Source organism: Nannobrachium achirus, assembly GCF_963921795.1.
Source record: "Nannobrachium achirus genome assembly, chromosome: 15".
Lineage (NCBI taxonomy): Eukaryota > Metazoa > Chordata > Actinopteri > Myctophiformes > Myctophidae > Nannobrachium > Nannobrachium achirus.
This window is the reverse complement of record NC_137822.1, coordinates 50908830-50927271: the sequence shown is the minus strand read 5'-3', so window position 1 is coordinate 50927271 and position 18442 is coordinate 50908830. Positions and strand designations below refer to the sequence as shown.

Genomic DNA, 18442 nt, shown 5'->3' with positions numbered 1-18442 from the left:
TGACTTTAATCTTTATTGGCAGAATGTGCTGTTTGGCTATGATAGTAATTGTAACAAGAAAAGACATGAGGTATTTATAATTAATTTAATAATAATTCTGGCCAAATTTCATATCCATAAGTCTAAATTTAGTCACTCTAAGCCATTATTCATGGTATTTGAGATTGAAGCCAAGCAGTATATTCAAACAATTCGTGACTCAAAAAATAAGAAGGCTGAAAAAACGACTCTTTTGTGTTCACTGTTTAATATTTTTGTTTAGTAATTCCACCTGGCTATGATTTGTTTTGTATTGATGTATTGATAACTTGTCGTTTGTGTTTGTATTTGTGTTGTACTGTATTGTCTGTTTTGTATTGTCTTGTATGTCATGATATTTGCATAAAGATTTAATAAAAAAAAATCGACACAAACTCGTTTCCCAACGGGTCTTAAGCTAGATGCAGAATAGACCGAAATCTAATCTTTGCTTCTGGGGGTCCCTGGAACTAAATATTTTGCGACAGGGTATTCATTCAGGGCCAGCATTGATTGAACACCCGGCCCTCCTGCGGTCCGCGAGCCGCAGCTTGACAACCACTGACGTGCCGCCAACGTCACCACTGACGCACCGTACGTCTCCAGAGACCACGCCCTCGTGACGTCGTGTTGTTGTGATCCGTCAGATCAGCTGTTTTATATTGTAGTGTAACAACACGATAACAACACGATAACAGCGATAATACCGTTAATAACGATAACACCGTGACTCTAACGATACTTTATAACAACCTGAGGAGCTGCGCGCTGCTGTTGCCACGACAACGGTCTGTTTGTTTATTTATTTCATTCAGTGTTTACTTCCTTAAAACATGCTAGCTGAGCTAGCATTAGCCTGCTGTGCTGTAGTAGCATGGTAATAACAACACCTTATGAACCAATCAACACCCTGTCATTCAGTGTCATATGAGATGTTATATGAGTGTGCTTTCTAGGGTCTCCTTTTAGTTGACCTAGATTTGTACTGTCATGAAACTGTACTTTTTCCTGTTGCAAACTGACTTTGATTGATTGAAGACTTTATTAGAAGTTTGCATAGGAAAAGGTACAGTTTCATGACGGTACAGTTCACTGGTACAAGGTCTACTAAAAGGAGATCCATGAAAAGACTAAGCTTATTTCCACTGGAAACCATTTAAGTATCTCATATAACATTGAATGACAGACAAATAGAACACAGTACTATGCAGTAGATATGTAAAGAAAAACAAAAAAAGAAAACAGTAAGTCTAAACAAACAGGCTATATACAAAGAAGGGGCAGGGGAGGGTAGGGTTGGGCTAGGTTCATTTTTTACCAGTTGCGAACGGCTGCTGCCTGTAAGTGGTTTTTTAGGGCAATTTTAAAGGATGCTAGTGATCCACACTCCTTTATGGCCTTCGGTAAGGCTTTCCACATTTTGGTGGTATAGCAGAAAAACGAGTTTGACCCTTTGTTGGTTTTGACTCTGGGTTGGAAGTGATCTGTGGCGCTGCCTCTGGTGTTGTAGTTATGGACATCCTTAATGTTTATAAAGTATTTTGACAGGTACTTGGGTATCATAGTGGTGTAGTGTATCTTGTACACCAGGCCCATTGCAAGTTGCTGTACTCTGTCATCTACTCTGAGCCACCCCACTCTTAACTGGTGAGTAGCGGTGAGGTGAGTCTGATAGGGAAGGGTAAGCAGGACCCTAATTAGTTTATTTTGGGCTGTTTGGAGTTTAGTTTTAAGGGCTTGTGGGGCGTCACGATACCATACGTGAACTCCGTAGTCAAATAGGGGCTGGATTATTGCACCAGCTATGGTCTTCAGTGTGTTGAAATTGACCATTGGGGCGATCCTCTGTAGGAAGCGAGTTCGTTGGTTGATTTTATTTATTACTTTAGAAGTCATCTTTTCGCTGGAAAGATTAGCTTCAAGGATACATCCTAAGTAAGAGATTTCGACAATACATTCTTCAATCAATGAATGATAACTATTAAGGATGGATTCATTATGTTATAATCAGGGGCATCACAAGGGGTAGGAAAGTGGGACTGAGTTACTGGGGCCCAAGGTGGAGGGGCCCTAATAACTTTATCTATTGAAAAATAGCAGATCTACAAGCTCACAGCACGGCACCGAGTGCCGCGCTGCGAGCTTGTAGATCTGCTATTTTTGAAAAGTTGTGAAAATGTGTGAAAATCTTTGAATATGTATTTTTTAAGCGAACATTTCTAACTCAAATTTTGCTTCTGGGTGGTCCCTGGAACTAAATATTTTGAGATCGGGGTCCGTGGCCAAATACATATCATCTTGGGGGTCCTTGACATAGGTTTCTTGCACACATTTTCACGATTTTTCAAAAATAGCAGATCTATATATAGATATATCTGCTATTTTTCAATAGTTAACATTCATGGGGGGCCCGTAGTGAATCCTTGTACCCAGGGCCCAGAATTTGGTGTGACGCCCCTGGTTATAATGTTATTATGATTCATCATTCACACATCAACCCCAAACTTGTAATAGACTAAATTAAAGCCAATACTTACACATCCCTGTTTCCACTCTACATAACACATAGCTCCCTTTTCTTTTTATTTTATTTTATTATTTTTGTATGCTTTTGTAATTGATGTTATCCTAGGATCAATAGTCCAGTGTTCTATCCGTCTGTCTTTCAATGTTATATGAGATACATAAAGTGGCTCCTGTATAAATAAGCAAAAAAGCTTACTAGGATTGATTGATTGATTGATTGATTGATTGATTGATTGATTGATTGAATAATGTATTGTCAGTTTGCATAGGAAAAGGTACAGTGTCATGACAGTACAGTTCACTGGTACAAGGTCAACTAAAAGGAGATCCTAGTAAGCCTTACGGCCTATTTACACAGGAACCACATGTATCTCATATAACATTGAATGACAGACAGACAGAACACAGTACTATGATAGACATTTAACTCATATAACATTCAATGACAGACAGATAGAACACAGTACTATGATAGATATTTAACTCATATAACATTGAATGACAGACAGAACACAGTACTATGATAGATATTTAACTCATATAACATTGAATGACAGACAGACAGAACACAGTACTATGATAGATATTTAACTCATATAACATTGCATGACAGACAGATAGAACACAGTACTATGATAGATATTTAACTCATATAACATTGAATGACAGACAGACAGAACACAGTACTATGATAGATATTTAACTCATATAACATTGAATGACAGACAGACAGAACACAGTACTATGATAGATATTTAACTCATATAACATTGAATGACAGACAGACAGAACACAGTACTATGATAGATATTTAACTCATATAACATTGAATGACAGACAGACAGAACACAGTACTATGATATATATTTAACTCATATAACATTGAATGACAGACAGACAGAACACAGTACTATGATAGATATTTAACTCATATAACATTGAATGACAGACAGATAGAACACAGTACTATGATAGATATTTAACTCATAAAACATTGAATGACAGACAGACAGAACACAGTACTATGATATATATTTAACTCATATAACATTGAATGACAGACAGACAGAACACAGTACTATGATATATATTTAACTCATATAACATTGAATGACAGACAGACAGAACACAGTACTATGATAGATATTTAACTCATATAACATTGAATGACAGACAGACAGAACACAGTACTATGATAGATATGTAACTCATATAACATTGAATGACAGACAGATAGAACTAGAACACAGTACTGGGCCCTCAGGTTAATACCGGAATATTATTGAATTCAGCTGTTACAATTCCAAACATGACCTGCTTTAATTCCGTCAGTCTATATTAGTAGCTTAATGGCTAGTATAGTAGAATTAAAATGTATTTTCTTTCTATAGCAATGATTACTGTCACACTATAAAGCTATTTAACACTGTTACTGAACAAACACTCTATAGCAATGATTACTGTCACAATATAGAGCTATTTAACACTGTTACTGAACACACACTCTATAGCAATGATTACTGTCACAATATAGAGCTATTTAACACTGTTACTGAACACTCTATAGCAATGATTACTGCCACAATATAGAGCTGTTTAACACTGTTACTGAACAAACACTCTATAGCAATGATTACGATTTTGTTGATATGTATTCATCCTATTGTTCTTATTTTTTTTTTAGGTCACCTTCCTTTGTACAGACAAACAGACAGACAGACAGACAGACAGACAGACAGACAGACAGACAGACAGACAGACAGACAGACAGACAGACAGACAGACAGACAGACAGAATGCCTCTGTTCTTCAGAAAGAGGAAACCCAGTGAAGATGCCAAGAAGAGACTGGAATATCAGCTGCATATGGTGAGCAACACAAACACGCATGTGGTCATACCAGATGCTTATTACAGGGTTCCCACGGTCATGAAATTCCTGGAAATATTTTGAAATTAGAACAATATTTTTTTCCAGTACTTTTTCCAGACCCTTGATCAATTCCAAAACGTAAGTTTTGGAATGTATCAAGGGTCCTGGAAAAAATAGCTATGCATTGTCTTTGGATATTGATTGTGTTAATACCTCTGAAATGACAAATTCAACATTGGCCAAATTGTCAAATATTAGAGGCAGAAATTGTGAAAATAGCAGATCTACATGCTCACAACGCCTCGCGTTGCGAGGCGTTGTGAGTGAGCATGTAGATCTGCTATTTTCACAATAAAACCGTGTTATACAAAATTCCTCAACTCTTAGTGCTCGTCAGGGTGGGGGGGTCCCCGGTTCAAATATGATTATTTTGGGGGTCACGGCCTGAAAAGGTTGAGAACCACTGGCATACACTACCTGTCTTTGGGCATATTGCACATAGGAGTAAGCGACTCGTTATTGAGCTGAATTATTGTTATAGTCCTGGAAATCAGGTTAAATATTCTGGGAAAGTTTTGGAAAAGGTTTGGAAATGAATTGGTAAAGATGTGTGGGATCCTGGTTAAATATATTAACCAGGATCTGAGAGGACACCTGGATCTAATAATTCATCCTATGTTCAACGACTGTGTGTGTGTGTGTGTGTGTGTGTGTGTGTGTGTGTGTGTGTGTGTGTGTGTGTGTGTGTGTGTGTGTGTGTGTGTGTGTGTGTGTGTGTGTGTGTGTGTGTGTGTGTCAGTCTAAGGAAGTGGGTGCTGATGACATCCTGGACATCTCAGCATGTGAACTATCAGAGGTGAGACAACAGCGACCCCTAGTGGTCCTCACAGGCACCCTGGGGTGCCGTGCCGTGAGGGCAGTCCAGGGGTGCCGCCAGATCATTTGATAATATTTTGGAATTTATTTTTAGTCAGTTCTCACCAAAATGGCTGTTATCTCAACGTTTTCCTCGCAACATAATCACTAAAATATCGTCACTGTCGGGCAGAAACCTCGTATCTCCAAGTTTCAAATGTGTACGTCTTTTGGTAAAGCAAAGCCCTGCTTCATCATACAAGACTGTCACACAAAACTAGTTAAAACAGCCGATTTACAAGCACCACGAGGCGTTGTGTGCTTGTAGATCTACTGTTTTCACTAGTTTAGTACATTTTATAGATGATAAATACAAATACGGTTTTGGACATACAAGGTTTCCACCCGACAACGACGATATGCTATAAATATAAGGTGATGGGAGTGAAAATTATAATGTAGGGGTGCCTCGGATTAAAAACAATATTCATGGGGTGACCTGAGACAAAAACGTTTGGGAACCTCTGCACTTGGGGTCCACACAATAAGCCCATTCCCAAGATGCACTGCAATCTTTCATGGCCAGATGTGACTTATGGGGACTAGTAGTGTTACTGTGATTGGCAGCTTATTGTGTCTAAAAAGACATATTTAGTGTCTTGTACGCATGCTCCCATCCACTGAAATCTACACCATTAAAATCACTACAACGATAGAAAGCAGTAAATTAAAACATTTTAACTTAACTCATCTTTTCTTTTCTCTAATTACGATCTAAAATATGAAAAAACTAAGTTGTCCTTTAACCCATTCAGAATGGGTACACTATATTGTGTATTATTATTTTATGTTTATTGAAAAATAGCAGATATACAAGCTCACAGCGCGGCACCGAGTGCCGCGCTGCGAGCTTGTAGATCTATTTAAAAAAAATCATGAACATTCGAATTTTGACCCGAGTCTTTTGAATCCTTCTAAGGTTTTTTGAAAAACCCTATGTTTCTATGTCAGCAATCTGGCCAGCCATCGTCAAAGAAAAGATTCTCTTCACTCAACTGGAGCTCAGTTTTTCTGTTCTTGAGAGACCACTATGTCAGTGGTTCTCAAACCTTTTTCATGTGAAGGACCCCCAAAATGATATGCATTTGGCCATGGACCTCCATCTCAAAATATCTAGTTCCAGGGACCCCCCCAAAAGCAAAATATGAGTTACAAACGTTCGCTTTAAAATTATTCAAAGATTTTATGGAATTTTCACAACTTTTTTCAAAAATAGCAGATCTACAAGCTCACAGTGCGGCACTCGGTGCCGCGCTGTGAGCTTGTAGATCTGCTGGTTAAAGCAGTCAATAATTCTAGGCCTAAATGGGTTAATGCTAATAATAATAATATGTATTTCCAGGTGCCGTCCAGTGCTCTTTCTATCTGCAAAGTACTTCAGAAGAAGGTAAGTTATTTATGTTATTAGGTTATTAGGTTATGGAACACCAATCCCAGCGTCACTACTTTTTTCAGCTTGTAGATCAGCTGTCACCATTAGGACGTTTTACAGCTTGTAGATCAGTGATGTCACCATTAGGACGTTTTACGACCACTCAAATACTTGCCATTAACGATTAACGTTTCTGTCGTTGACAATTACATTTCTGTTGGCTTGTAGGCTTTGAAGTTGCGCATGGCAGATATGACACATAACCTAAATATACAAAGAAATTACTGACACATCTGACATTGATAGTGGAAATCAAAGCCGATCTACAAGCTCACAACACGCGTTGTGAGCTTGTGGATCTGCTATTTCCACTAGTTTTTTTAATGAGCACCCACAACAAACAAAAACACGCCTCTCGTGGCTTATTGCTTTTCTAAAACGGTCACAATATGGCAACATGAAAAATCATAGACATGTACCAATTAAAACTGTTCTATTTCACTAATAATTCACTATGCGTTCTGCTCTGCAAGAAAGTAGTTCCCAGCCTTTTGCCAACAACACAGGTGCAGATAATTGGTGCACTGTGGAACACTGTGGAAAGAAATAACACACCTGGGTTTGATATAAACTGATTCAAGGTGTGGGTTATAGTCTCATATACCACAGCAACCAGCCAATTAGCCCTATTCACGGCCCGCCCACCTACTTCCGTTTCTCAGTATCCCCCGGGTGCTGGCCTCAATTTAGAAGGGGAAACTATAACAGAAATAGCTGGACAAATCGTTATTTCTAACAGTAAAGTAAATTATAATGCTTTGTGCCGTTTACTATCTTGTGTTCTTGATCATGCTAGCTGTATTTTATACTTTACTATTCGGAAATTGCATTAAATTCGCGATTTCTGTGCTAACTCTATAGGCTTATAGTAGGATTTTCCCCTTCAAAACGGGACTTCAGCACCCGGGGGATGCTGAGTGGGCGGGTCGTGAATAGGGCTAATCAGAATCAAGGAATGGAACGAGCCGTTTTAGAAAGCATCTTATACCACTAGTTATGGTTTTAATTACAGTTTTATTATAGGAACGTTTTTGTTTGTTTGCTTTCAGGTTCTTATTCTGCACGGCAACGAACTGAGATCACTGCTGCCCAAGACATGTGACATCATCTCATTGGCTACCATAAAGGTAAACATGTCTCTGCGTTCTATGACCCTATAGTTTACTGAGACGCTACGCTGTCTCTCTGCGTTCTATGATCCTATAGTTTACTGAGACGCTACGCTGTCTCTCTGCGTTCTACGATCCTATAGTTTACTGAGACGCTACGCTGTCTCTCTGCGTTCTACGATCCTATAGTTTACTGAGACGCTACGCTGTCTCTCTGCGTTCTACGATCCTATAGTTTACTGAGACGCTACGCTGTCTCTCTGCGTTCTACGATCCTATAGTTTACTGAGACGCTACGCTGTCTCTCTGCGTTCTACGATCCTATAGTTTACTGAGACGCTACGCTGTCTCTCTGCGTTCTATGATCCTATAGTTTACTGAGACGATACGCTGTCTCTCTGCGTTCTACGATCCTATAGTTTACTGAGACGCTACGCTGTCTCTCTGCGTTCTATTCTACGATCCTATAGTTTACTGAGATGCTACGCTGTCTCTCTGCGTTCTACGATCCTATAGTTTACTGAGACGCTACGCTGTCTCTCTGCGTTCTACGATCCTATAGTTTACTGAGACGCTACGCTGTCTCTCTGCGTTCTACGATCCTATAGTTTACTGAGACGCTACGCTGTCTCTCTGCGTTCTACGATCCTATAGTTTACTGAGACGCTACGCTGTCTCGCTGCGTTCTACGATCCTATAGTTTACTGAGACGCTACGCTGATTCTCTGCGTTCTACGATCCTATAGTTTACTGAGACGCTACGCTGTCTCTCTGCGTTCTACGATCCTATAGTTTACTGAGACGCTACGCTGTCTCTCTGCGTTCTACGATCCTATAGTTTACTGAGACGCTACGCTGTCTCTCTGCGTTCTACGATCCTATAGTTTACTGAGACGCTACGCTGTCTCTCTGCGTTCTACGATCCTATAGTTTACTGAGACGCTACGCTGTCTCTCTGCGTTCTATGATCCTATAGTTTACAGTATCTCCATATCTCCATGCTGTGTCATCATGTATTGAATATTGTTTTGTTTCTCTTCAGGTTTTGGATCTTCATGAGAACAAACTCACATCTCTGCCTGAAGACATCGGGAGACTGGTGTCATTGCAGGTAAGATGCCCCTACTGGCAGTCTGGTGGCATTGCAGGTAAGATGCCCCTACTGGGGTGCAGTCCGTCTAAAATTGAACCAAATGGACCCTTACGTGTCTGTAACTCTGAGAGTGTACAAATGGAACCAAATGGACCCTTACAGGTCTGTAACTCTGAGAGTGTACAAATGGAACCAAATGGACCCTTACGGGTCTGTGACTCTGAGAGTGTACAAATGGAATCAAATGGACCCTTACGGGTCTGTGACTCTGAGAGTGTACAAATGGAACCAAATGGACCCTTACGGGTCTGTGACTCTGAGTGTACAAATGGAACCAAATGGACCCTTACAGGTCTGTGACTCTGAGAGTGTACAAATGGAACCAAATGGACCCTTACAGGTCTGTGACTCTGAGAGTGCACAAATGGAACCAAATGGACCCTTACAGGTCTGTGACTCTGAGAGTGTACAAATGGAACCAAATGGACCCTTACAGGTCTGTGACTATGAGAGTGTACAAATGGAACCAAATGGACCCTTACAGGTCTGTGACAATGAGAGTGTACAAATGGAACCAAATGGACCCTTACAGGCTGTAAATATAGTGTTCTTACAGGGTGTAAATATAGTGTTCTTACAGGGTGTAAATATAGTGTTCTTACTGGTTCTAATGTTCCCCCAGGTACTCAACCTCCAGCAGAACCAGATCAAATCCCTCCCAGACTCCATCGGTAACCTCCAGCTGCTACAGACGCTCAATGTCAAAGGTGAGATGCTGCCTTACCACTGTAGACCACTAGGGTGCACTGTACCACTGTGATTTAGAGGTCTTCACAGGTCCCAAAAAAATGACTGAAATCGAAATGGACCGTAAAATTTCGTCCGATTCCGTCCCGTTCCGACTTTCTTTGTTTTTTTACAGACCGAAACCCTGACATGTTGTCCCGAAATCCTTTTATTTCCGAGGTTCCGAGAGACCCGGCAAGGTTTAACTGCTTTCTAATCAGCCTGGCAGTAGGAGTATCTACGCATCACGCATGCATTACGCACTCCTGTGGAAATAAGCTTAGTCTTTTCATGGATCTCCTTTTAGTAGACCTTGTACCAGTGAACTGTACTGTCATGAAACTGTACCTTTTCCTATGCAAACTGACAATAAAGTCTTCAAACCAAGCTATTTTTTCCCCACTGTAAATCTGATCCTAGAGCAGCATTATCATCTCACAGTTACACAGCCATTCTTCATGTCGCTGCCTCGTGGCTAATAACGCACCTGAATCTGATCCTCGGACAGCCTAAACACAGCACAGCACACACGTTAAACACAACTCCACTCTCCACTCCTAAACACAACACACACGTTAAACACAACTCCACTCTCCACTCCTAAACACAACACACACGTTAAACACAACTCCACTCTCCACCCCTAAACACACACACGTTAAACACAACTCCACTCTCCACTCCTAAACACAACACACACATTAAACACAACTCCACTCTCCACTCCTAAACACACACACGTTAAACACAACTCCACTCTCCACCCCTAAACACAACACACACGTTAAACACAATTCCACTCTCCACTCCTAAACACAACACACACATTAAACACAACTCCACTCTCCACCCCTAAACACACACACGTTAAACACAACTCCACTCTCCACTCCTAAACACAACACACACGTTAAACACAACTCCACTCTCCACTCCTAAACACACACGTTAAACACAACTCCACTCTCCACTCCTAAACACAACACACACGTTAAACACAACTCCACTCTCCACTCCTAAACACACACGTTAAACACAACTCCACTCTCCACTCCTAAACACAACACACACGTTAAACAGAACTCCAGTTCGATCCTTATCCTGATCAGAGGGGCGCAGTAGAGCACGCCAGTGCTCACACACATTTATTGATTACTTTACAGTTTGCATAAAAAAGCAGAAAGTACACACACGTCACACACAGTATGGTTCCTGTCGGGTAATACACATATTGATTGACAGCTTGTGTTCCGAGGGAGATGCAGCCATTCCGACCCGGCTCCGAGACCGAACCCTGTACGGGTCTCTCGGGTCCTCGGGTAATTTCAGGGGCACCGTGAAGACCTCTACTGTGATTACCACTTTAATCTATTTACTTTAATTACTGCCTTACCACTGTAGACCACTAGGGTGCACTGTGCCACTGTGATGACCATTTTAATCTGTTTACTTTCATTACCACTGTAGACCACTAGGGTGCACTGTGTTAGAACTACATTACCCATGATGCACTGTGCCACTGCTTGTCAATGTGTACAACATGAGACTAAACCATTTCCCCAGTAACTGTAGTTCTAACAGTGCATCATGGGTAATGTAGTTATAATGCCTCCACAGGTAACTGTAGTTCTAACAGTGCATCATGGGTAATGTGGTTCCACAGGTATCTGTAGTTCTAACACAGTGCATCATGGGTAATGTAGTTCTAACACAGTGCATCATGGGTAATGCGGTTCTACAGGTATATGTAGTTCTAACAGTGCATCATGGGTAATGTAGTTCTAACACAGTGCATCATGGGTAATGTAGTTCTAACACAGTGCATCGTGGGTAATGTGGTTCCACAGGTATCTGTAGTTCTAACACAGTTCATCATGGGTAATGTAGTTCTAACACAGTGCATCATGGGTAATGTAGTTCTAACACCGTGCATCATGGGTAATGTAGTTCTAACACAGTGCATTATGGGTAATGTGGTCCCACAGGTATCTGTAGTTCTAACACAGTGCATCATGGGTAATGTAGTTCTAACACAGTGCATCATGGGTAATGTGGTCCCACAGGTAACTGTCTCAGTGAAGTTCCATCCTCTCTGGGCTCGCTGAGCAGCCTGAGGACTCTGGATCTGAGTGACAACAACATCCGAGAACTTCCTAAATCTGTGGCCTATATCCGCACTCTGGAGGTGGGTGGAGCTTTAGGGTGGGTGGTGGGTGGAGCTTTAGGGTGGGTGGTGGGTGGAGCTTTAGGGAGGTGGGTGGAGCTTTAGGGTGGGTGGTGGGTGGAGCTTTAGGGTGAGTGGTGGGTGGAGCTTTAGGGAGGTGGGTGGGGCTTTAGGGTGGGTGGTGGGTGGAGCTTTAGGGTGGGTGGTGGGTGGAGCATTAGGGAGGTGGGTGGAGCTTTAGGGAGGTGGGTGGAGCTTTAGAGAGGTGGGTGGAGCTTTAGGGTGGTGGGTGGAGCTTTAGGGTGGTGGGTGGAGCTTTAGAGAGGTGGGTGGAGCTTTAGGGTGGTGGGTGGAGCTTTAGGGTGGTGGGTGGAGCTTTAGGGAGGTGGGTGGAGCTTTAGAGAGGTGGGTGGAGCTTTAGGGAGGTGGGTGGAGCTTTAGGGAGGTGGGTGGAGCTTTAGGGTGGTGGGTGGAGCTTTAGGAGGTGGGTGGAGCTTTAGGGAGGTGGGTGGAGCTTTAGGGAGGTGGGTGGAGCTGTTTTTTTTTATTCATTGAATAATGGAGAAGTCTGTTTCTTTTATAATTAATATGTCAACAAATCTGTCTGTGACTCTGTAGAGTTTCACTGTAGATGCAGTGAGTCTATCTGTCTGTCTGTCTGTCTTATCTTCAGAGTTTCACTCTAGATGCAGGGAACATGTGTTATCCTCCAGCCAGTGTGTGTGCAGGAGGAACAGCAGAGATCCAACGCTTCCTCTGTGCTGGTAAGACATTTACTGTCTCCTAGCATCATTTACTGTCTCCTAGCATCATTTACTGACTCCTAGCATCATTTACTGTCTCCTAGCATCATTTAATGTCTCCTAGCATCATTTACTGTCTCCTAGCATCATCTAGCATTGTCTACTGTCTCCTAGCATCATTTACTGTCTCCTAGCATCATTTACTGTCTCCTAGCATCATCTACTGTCTCCTAGCATCATTTACTGTCTCCTAGCATCATTTACTGTCTCCTAGCATCATCTAGCATCGTCTACTGTCTCCTAGCATCATTTACTGTCTCCTAGCATCATTTACTGTCTCCTAGCATCATCTAGCATCGTCTACTGTCTCCTAGCATTATTTACTGTCTCCTAGCATCATTTACTGTCTCCTAGCATCATTTACTGTCTCCTAGCATCATCTAGCATCATCTACTGTCTCCTAGCATCATTTACTGTCTCCTAGCATCATCTACTGTCTCCTAGCATCATCTACTGTCTCCTAGCATCATTTACTGTCTCCTAGCATCATCTACTGTCTCCTAGCATCATTTACTGTCTCCTAGCATCATCTACTGTCTCCTAGCATCATCTACTGTCTCCTAGCATCATTTACTGTCTCCTAGCATCATCTACTGTCTCCTAGCATCATCTACTGTCTCCTAGCATCATTTACTGTCTCCTAGCATCATCTACTGTCTCCTAGCATCATCTAGCATCATCTACTGTCTCCTAGCATCATTTACTGTCTCCTAGCATTATCTACTGTCCCCTAGCATCATTTACTGTCTCCTAGCATCATTTACTGTCTCCTAGCATCATCTACTGTCTCCTAGCATCATTTACTGTCTCCTAGCATCATTTACTGTCTCCTAGCATCGTCTACTGTCTCCTAGCATCATCTACTGTCTCCTAGCATCATCTACTGTCTCCTAGCATCATTTACTGTCTCCTAGCATCGTCTACTGTCTCCTAGCATCGTTTACTGTCTCCTAGCATCGTCTACTGTCTCCTAGCATCGTCTACTGTCTCCTAGCATCGTCTACTGTCTCCTAGCATCATTTACTGTCTCCTAGCATCATTTACTGTCTCCTAGCATTGTCTACTGTCTCCTAGCATCGTCTACTGTCTCCTAGCATCATCTACTGTCTCCTAGCATCATCTACTGTCTCCTAGCATCATTTACTGTCTCCTAGCATCGTTGTGTTTAATAGAGTATTGTTTCTTCTTCATGTGTTTAATAGAGTATTGTTTTCTTCATGTGTTTTATCAGAACTAGGAGAAGAGTATTGTCCTCCATCTCAGTATCTGCTGCCGGTGTTGGAAAGCGACCGCCTCAACTTACACTTTGACTATGTGGATGGAGAACAGGCCTGGCAGGTAGGACTATGCTATGCTATGCTATGCTATGATATGATATATTATACCAGTACGATGTTGTCTATGCTATGCTACGCTACACTATGCTATGCTATGCTGCTATGATATGATATTCTATAGAGCACTGAAGTCCTTTTTAAAGTGACGTCTTGTGAGCCTGCTGATCTGCTATTGTTTGTCAAATGTCCCAGAATAAATGACAAAGTAAATATCATTATTTTAATAAAGACTTGAATGTTCTCGTCCTTCAGAGTAAAGGTAATCATTAATAAATACTTGTATGTTTTCTTCACAGAGTAAATTTAACGAGTATGAGAAGAGGAAGGTACGTGACAGAAAAACCAACATCACAACCACAAACACTACTATTACTATTATTGCGACCGTCAGGGAGCAGTTTACTATGAAAACCTCCACCGGCCGTCCGTCGGTCGGTCGGTCGGTCGGTCACACGTCACACGTCACACCTTTGCCCTGCTCATATCTCCGCATCAGTATATAGGGCTTGTTTGTTTATTGTATGACATCACGCCACATCATCAGCTGTGGACTCTGTGATGTCATCGTATCTCCATATATGGCCATCTCCGTATCAGTATATAGGGCTTGTTTGTTTATTGTATGACATCACGCCACATCATCAGCTGTGGACTCTGTGATGTCATCATATCTCCATATATGGCCATCTCCGTATATGGAGATATAAGTCGTCCATGCCCAAGTATGGGCTGGTGAGGTCAGACTTTGTGTGATGCGTAGGTTATCTCCATATATGGAGATTCAACATTCCAGGCAATGCTCTCTTCCCTGGTGAGAATTGCCCCTTTATATAGGGCTTGTTTGTGTATTGTATGACATCACGCCACATCATCAGCTGTGGACTCTGTGATGTCATCGTATCTCCATATATGGCCATCTCCGTATATGGAGATATAAGTCGTCCATGCCCAGGTATGGGCTGGTGAGGTCAGACTTTGTGTGATGCGTAGGTTATCTCCATATATGGAGATTCAACATTCCAGGTGTAACTATGGCTACCCGTATGACGTGAGAGGTGGAGGTTGTGATATTTGTGGAGATAAGCGACCAACGGTCGCTTATCTCCCGATTAGGGAGTCTTACTGGTTATTACTACTATTACTATCACTACTACTACTACTACTACTACTATTACTATCACTACTACTACTACTACTATTACTATCACTACTACTACTACTACTACTACTCAGTGTAAAATTCGATTTAGTTTTAGTCAGTCTTTTTCATAAAATTATATATTTTATATTTAGTTTTATTTGACAAAATATCATAATATTTTAGTCGACTAAATCTACAGTTGATTTTGACAACAAAAATGTATTTTGGCGATGCCGTGATTGTGTCATAAAGCCTGCTTTTACACTTGCATTTGTAGATCTGCTATTTTCAGAGCACAACCAAACATCTCGTCTTTCAGTCCTACTGGATCTCTTCTCCCTCCCTGACATTTTAGTCTAGGTTTGATTTGTTGATGATATGGTTGATATTTGTAGCCAAATCTTAGTCATTTTCGTCAGTTGAAAGAGTCGACAAACTACTTTCGCCATAGTTTTAGTAGACGGCCACCAGGTGGCGCTAGCGTATCAACCGATACAGATCCGATACCAGAAAGTCCAGCGACCGGGGGGAAAAAACACTCTGAACGACACAACGTGAGGGCGTCACTGTTTCCTCCTGTTCCTCGTCTTTCTGAGCAGAGGTTAAAGGTCAAAGGTCATTGTGTTTCAGGAGCAGAGGTTAAAGGTCAAAGGTCATGTGTTTCAGGAGCAGAAGCTGCAGGAGGCGCTGGCCTTTGAGCGACAGCTGGAGGAGACGCACAAGGAGCACCAACAGCTCCTCCTGCTCAACTCCTCCCACAAGGAGAACATCCTCAACTCTGTCAGAATGGTAGAGTTTAACTCCTATTAACTCAGTCAGAATGGTAGACTTTAACTCCTATTAACTCCTATTAACTCCTTAACTCAGTCAGAATGGTAGAGTAACTCCTATTAACTCCTATTAACTCAATCAGAATGGTAGAGTTTAACTCCTATTAACTCAGTCAGAATGGTAGAGTTTAACTCCTATTAACTCAGTCAGAATGGTAGAGTAACTCCTATTAACTCAGTCAGAATGGTAGAGTAACTCCTATTAACTCCTATTAACTCAGTCAGAATGGTAGAGTTTAACTCCTATTAACTCAGTCAGAATGGTAGAGTTTAACTCCTATTAACTCAGTCAGAATGGTAGAGTAACTCATATTAACTCAGTCAGAATGGTAGAGTAACTCCTATTAACTCCTATTAACTCAGTCAGAATGGTAGAGTTTAACTCCTATTAACTCAGTCAGAATGGTAGAGTTTAACTCCTATTAACTCAGTCAGAATGGTAGAGTAACTCCTATTAACTCCTATTAACTCAGTCAGAATGGTAGAGTAACTCCTATTAACTCAGTCAGAATGGTAGAGTAACTCCTATTAACTCAGTCAGAATGGTAGAGTAACTCCTATTAACTCTGTCAGAATGGTAGAGTAACTCCTATTAACTCAGTCAGAATGGTAGAGTAACTCCTATTAACTCCTTAACTCAGTCAGAATGGCAGAGTAACTCCTATTAACTCAGTCAGAATGGTAGAGTAACTCCTATTAACTCCTATTAACTCAGTCAGAATGGTAGAGTAACTCCTATTAACTCAGTCAGAATGGTAGAGTAACTCCTATTAAGTCAGTCAGAATGGTAGAGTTTAAGTCCTATTAACTCCTATTAACTCAGTCAGAATGTTAGAGTAACTCCTATTAACTCATATTAACTCAGTCAGAATGGTAGAGTAACTCCTATTAACTCAGTCAGAATGGTAGAGTAACTCCTATTAACTCAGTCAGTCAGAATGGTAGAGTAACTCCTATTAACTCCTCCCACAAGGAGAACATCCTCAACTCAGTCAGAATGGTAGAGTTTAAGTCCTATTAACTCCTATTAACTCAGTCAGATTGGTAGTTTAACTAAAATAAGGGTTAGGGTTAGGGTATATATAACATATTTATTATAGGAGCAGGGTCTGTGATATGTAATATAACATATATGTATATAATATACATTATGTGTATATATATATATATATATATATATATATATATATATATATATATTAGGAACAGGAAAGGGTGGAGCAGGGTCTGTGTCGGCAGCAGAAGGTGGTGGAGGTGGAGAGGCTGTGTTTACTGGGTCGAGTCCGACAGGCAGAAAACCAAGTCAGCAGCCGCATCAGCAACCTGCTAATGGACGCTAACAGGTAGGATACCTCTCTTATCCAATCAGGACAGAGCTAACAGGTAGGATCTTATCCAATCAGGGCAGAGCTACAGTATCACATCTATATCACAATATAGAGCTGTTTAACACTGTTACTGAACAAACACTCTATAGCAGTGTTTCTCAATCTTTTTTGGCTTGAGTACCCCCTTTCCCTGATTTCTGATATAATAATATTTAAATGGAGGTATATAATAATATTTAAATATTTAAATGGAGGTATATAATATTTAAATGGAGGTATGTAATAATATTTAAATGGAGGTATATACAAATATTTAAATGGAGGTATATGATATTTGAATGGAGGTATGTAATAATATTTAAATGGAGGTATGTAATAATATTTAAATGGAGGTATATACAAATATTTAAATGGAGGTATATAATATTTGAATGGAGGTATGTCATAATATTTAAATGGAGGTATATAATATTTAAATGGAGGTATGTAATAATATTTAAATGGAGGTATATAATAATGTTTAAATGGAGGTATATAATAATATTTAAATGGAGGTATATAATATTTAAATGGAGGTATGTAATAATATTTAAATGGAGGTATATAATAATATTTAAATGGAGGTATATAATAATATTTAAATGGAGGTATATAATAATATTTAAATGGAGGTATATAATAATGTTTAAATGGAGGTATATAATAATATTTAAATGGAGGTATATAATATTTAAATGGAGGTATGTAATAATATTTAAATGGAGGTATATAATAATATTTAAATGGAGGTATATAATAATATTTAAATGGAGGGATGTAATAATATTTAAATGGAGGTATGTAATAATATTTAAATGGAGGTATATAATATTTAAATGGAGGTATATAATATTTAAATGGAGGTATATAATAATATTTAAATGGAGGTATATAATAATATTTAAATGGAGGTATATAATAATATTCAAATGGAGGTATATAATAATATTTAAATGGAGGTATATAATAATATTTAAATGGAGGTATATAATAATATTTAAATGGAGGTATATAATAATATTTAAATGGAGGTATATAATATTTAAATGG

General features: G+C 40.2%; 1 protein-coding gene across 1 annotated transcript in view; it reads left to right on the top strand.

The window, feature by feature from the left end:
• The first annotated feature begins 669 nt into the window (after positions 1-669).
• Positions 670-18442, top strand: part of lrsam1 (leucine rich repeat and sterile alpha motif containing 1) — a 42338-nt gene continuing 24565 nt past the window's right edge. The window contains exons 1-13 of the mRNA XM_080742683.1: positions 670-806; positions 4229-4412; positions 5215-5271; positions 6673-6717; positions 7812-7889; positions 8914-8982; positions 9647-9731; positions 11814-11935; positions 12588-12678; positions 13949-14055; positions 14351-14380; positions 15862-15984; positions 17229-17368. Coding sequence (XP_080598809.1) covers positions 4341-4412; positions 5215-5271; positions 6673-6717; positions 7812-7889; positions 8914-8982; positions 9647-9731; positions 11814-11935; positions 12588-12678; positions 13949-14055; positions 14351-14380; positions 15862-15984; positions 17229-17368 — 1019 coding nt within the window. The 5' untranslated portion in view covers positions 670-806; positions 4229-4340. The remainder of the gene's footprint in view (positions 807-4228; positions 4413-5214; positions 5272-6672; positions 6718-7811; positions 7890-8913; positions 8983-9646; positions 9732-11813; positions 11936-12587; positions 12679-13948; positions 14056-14350; positions 14381-15861; positions 15985-17228; positions 17369-18442) is intronic.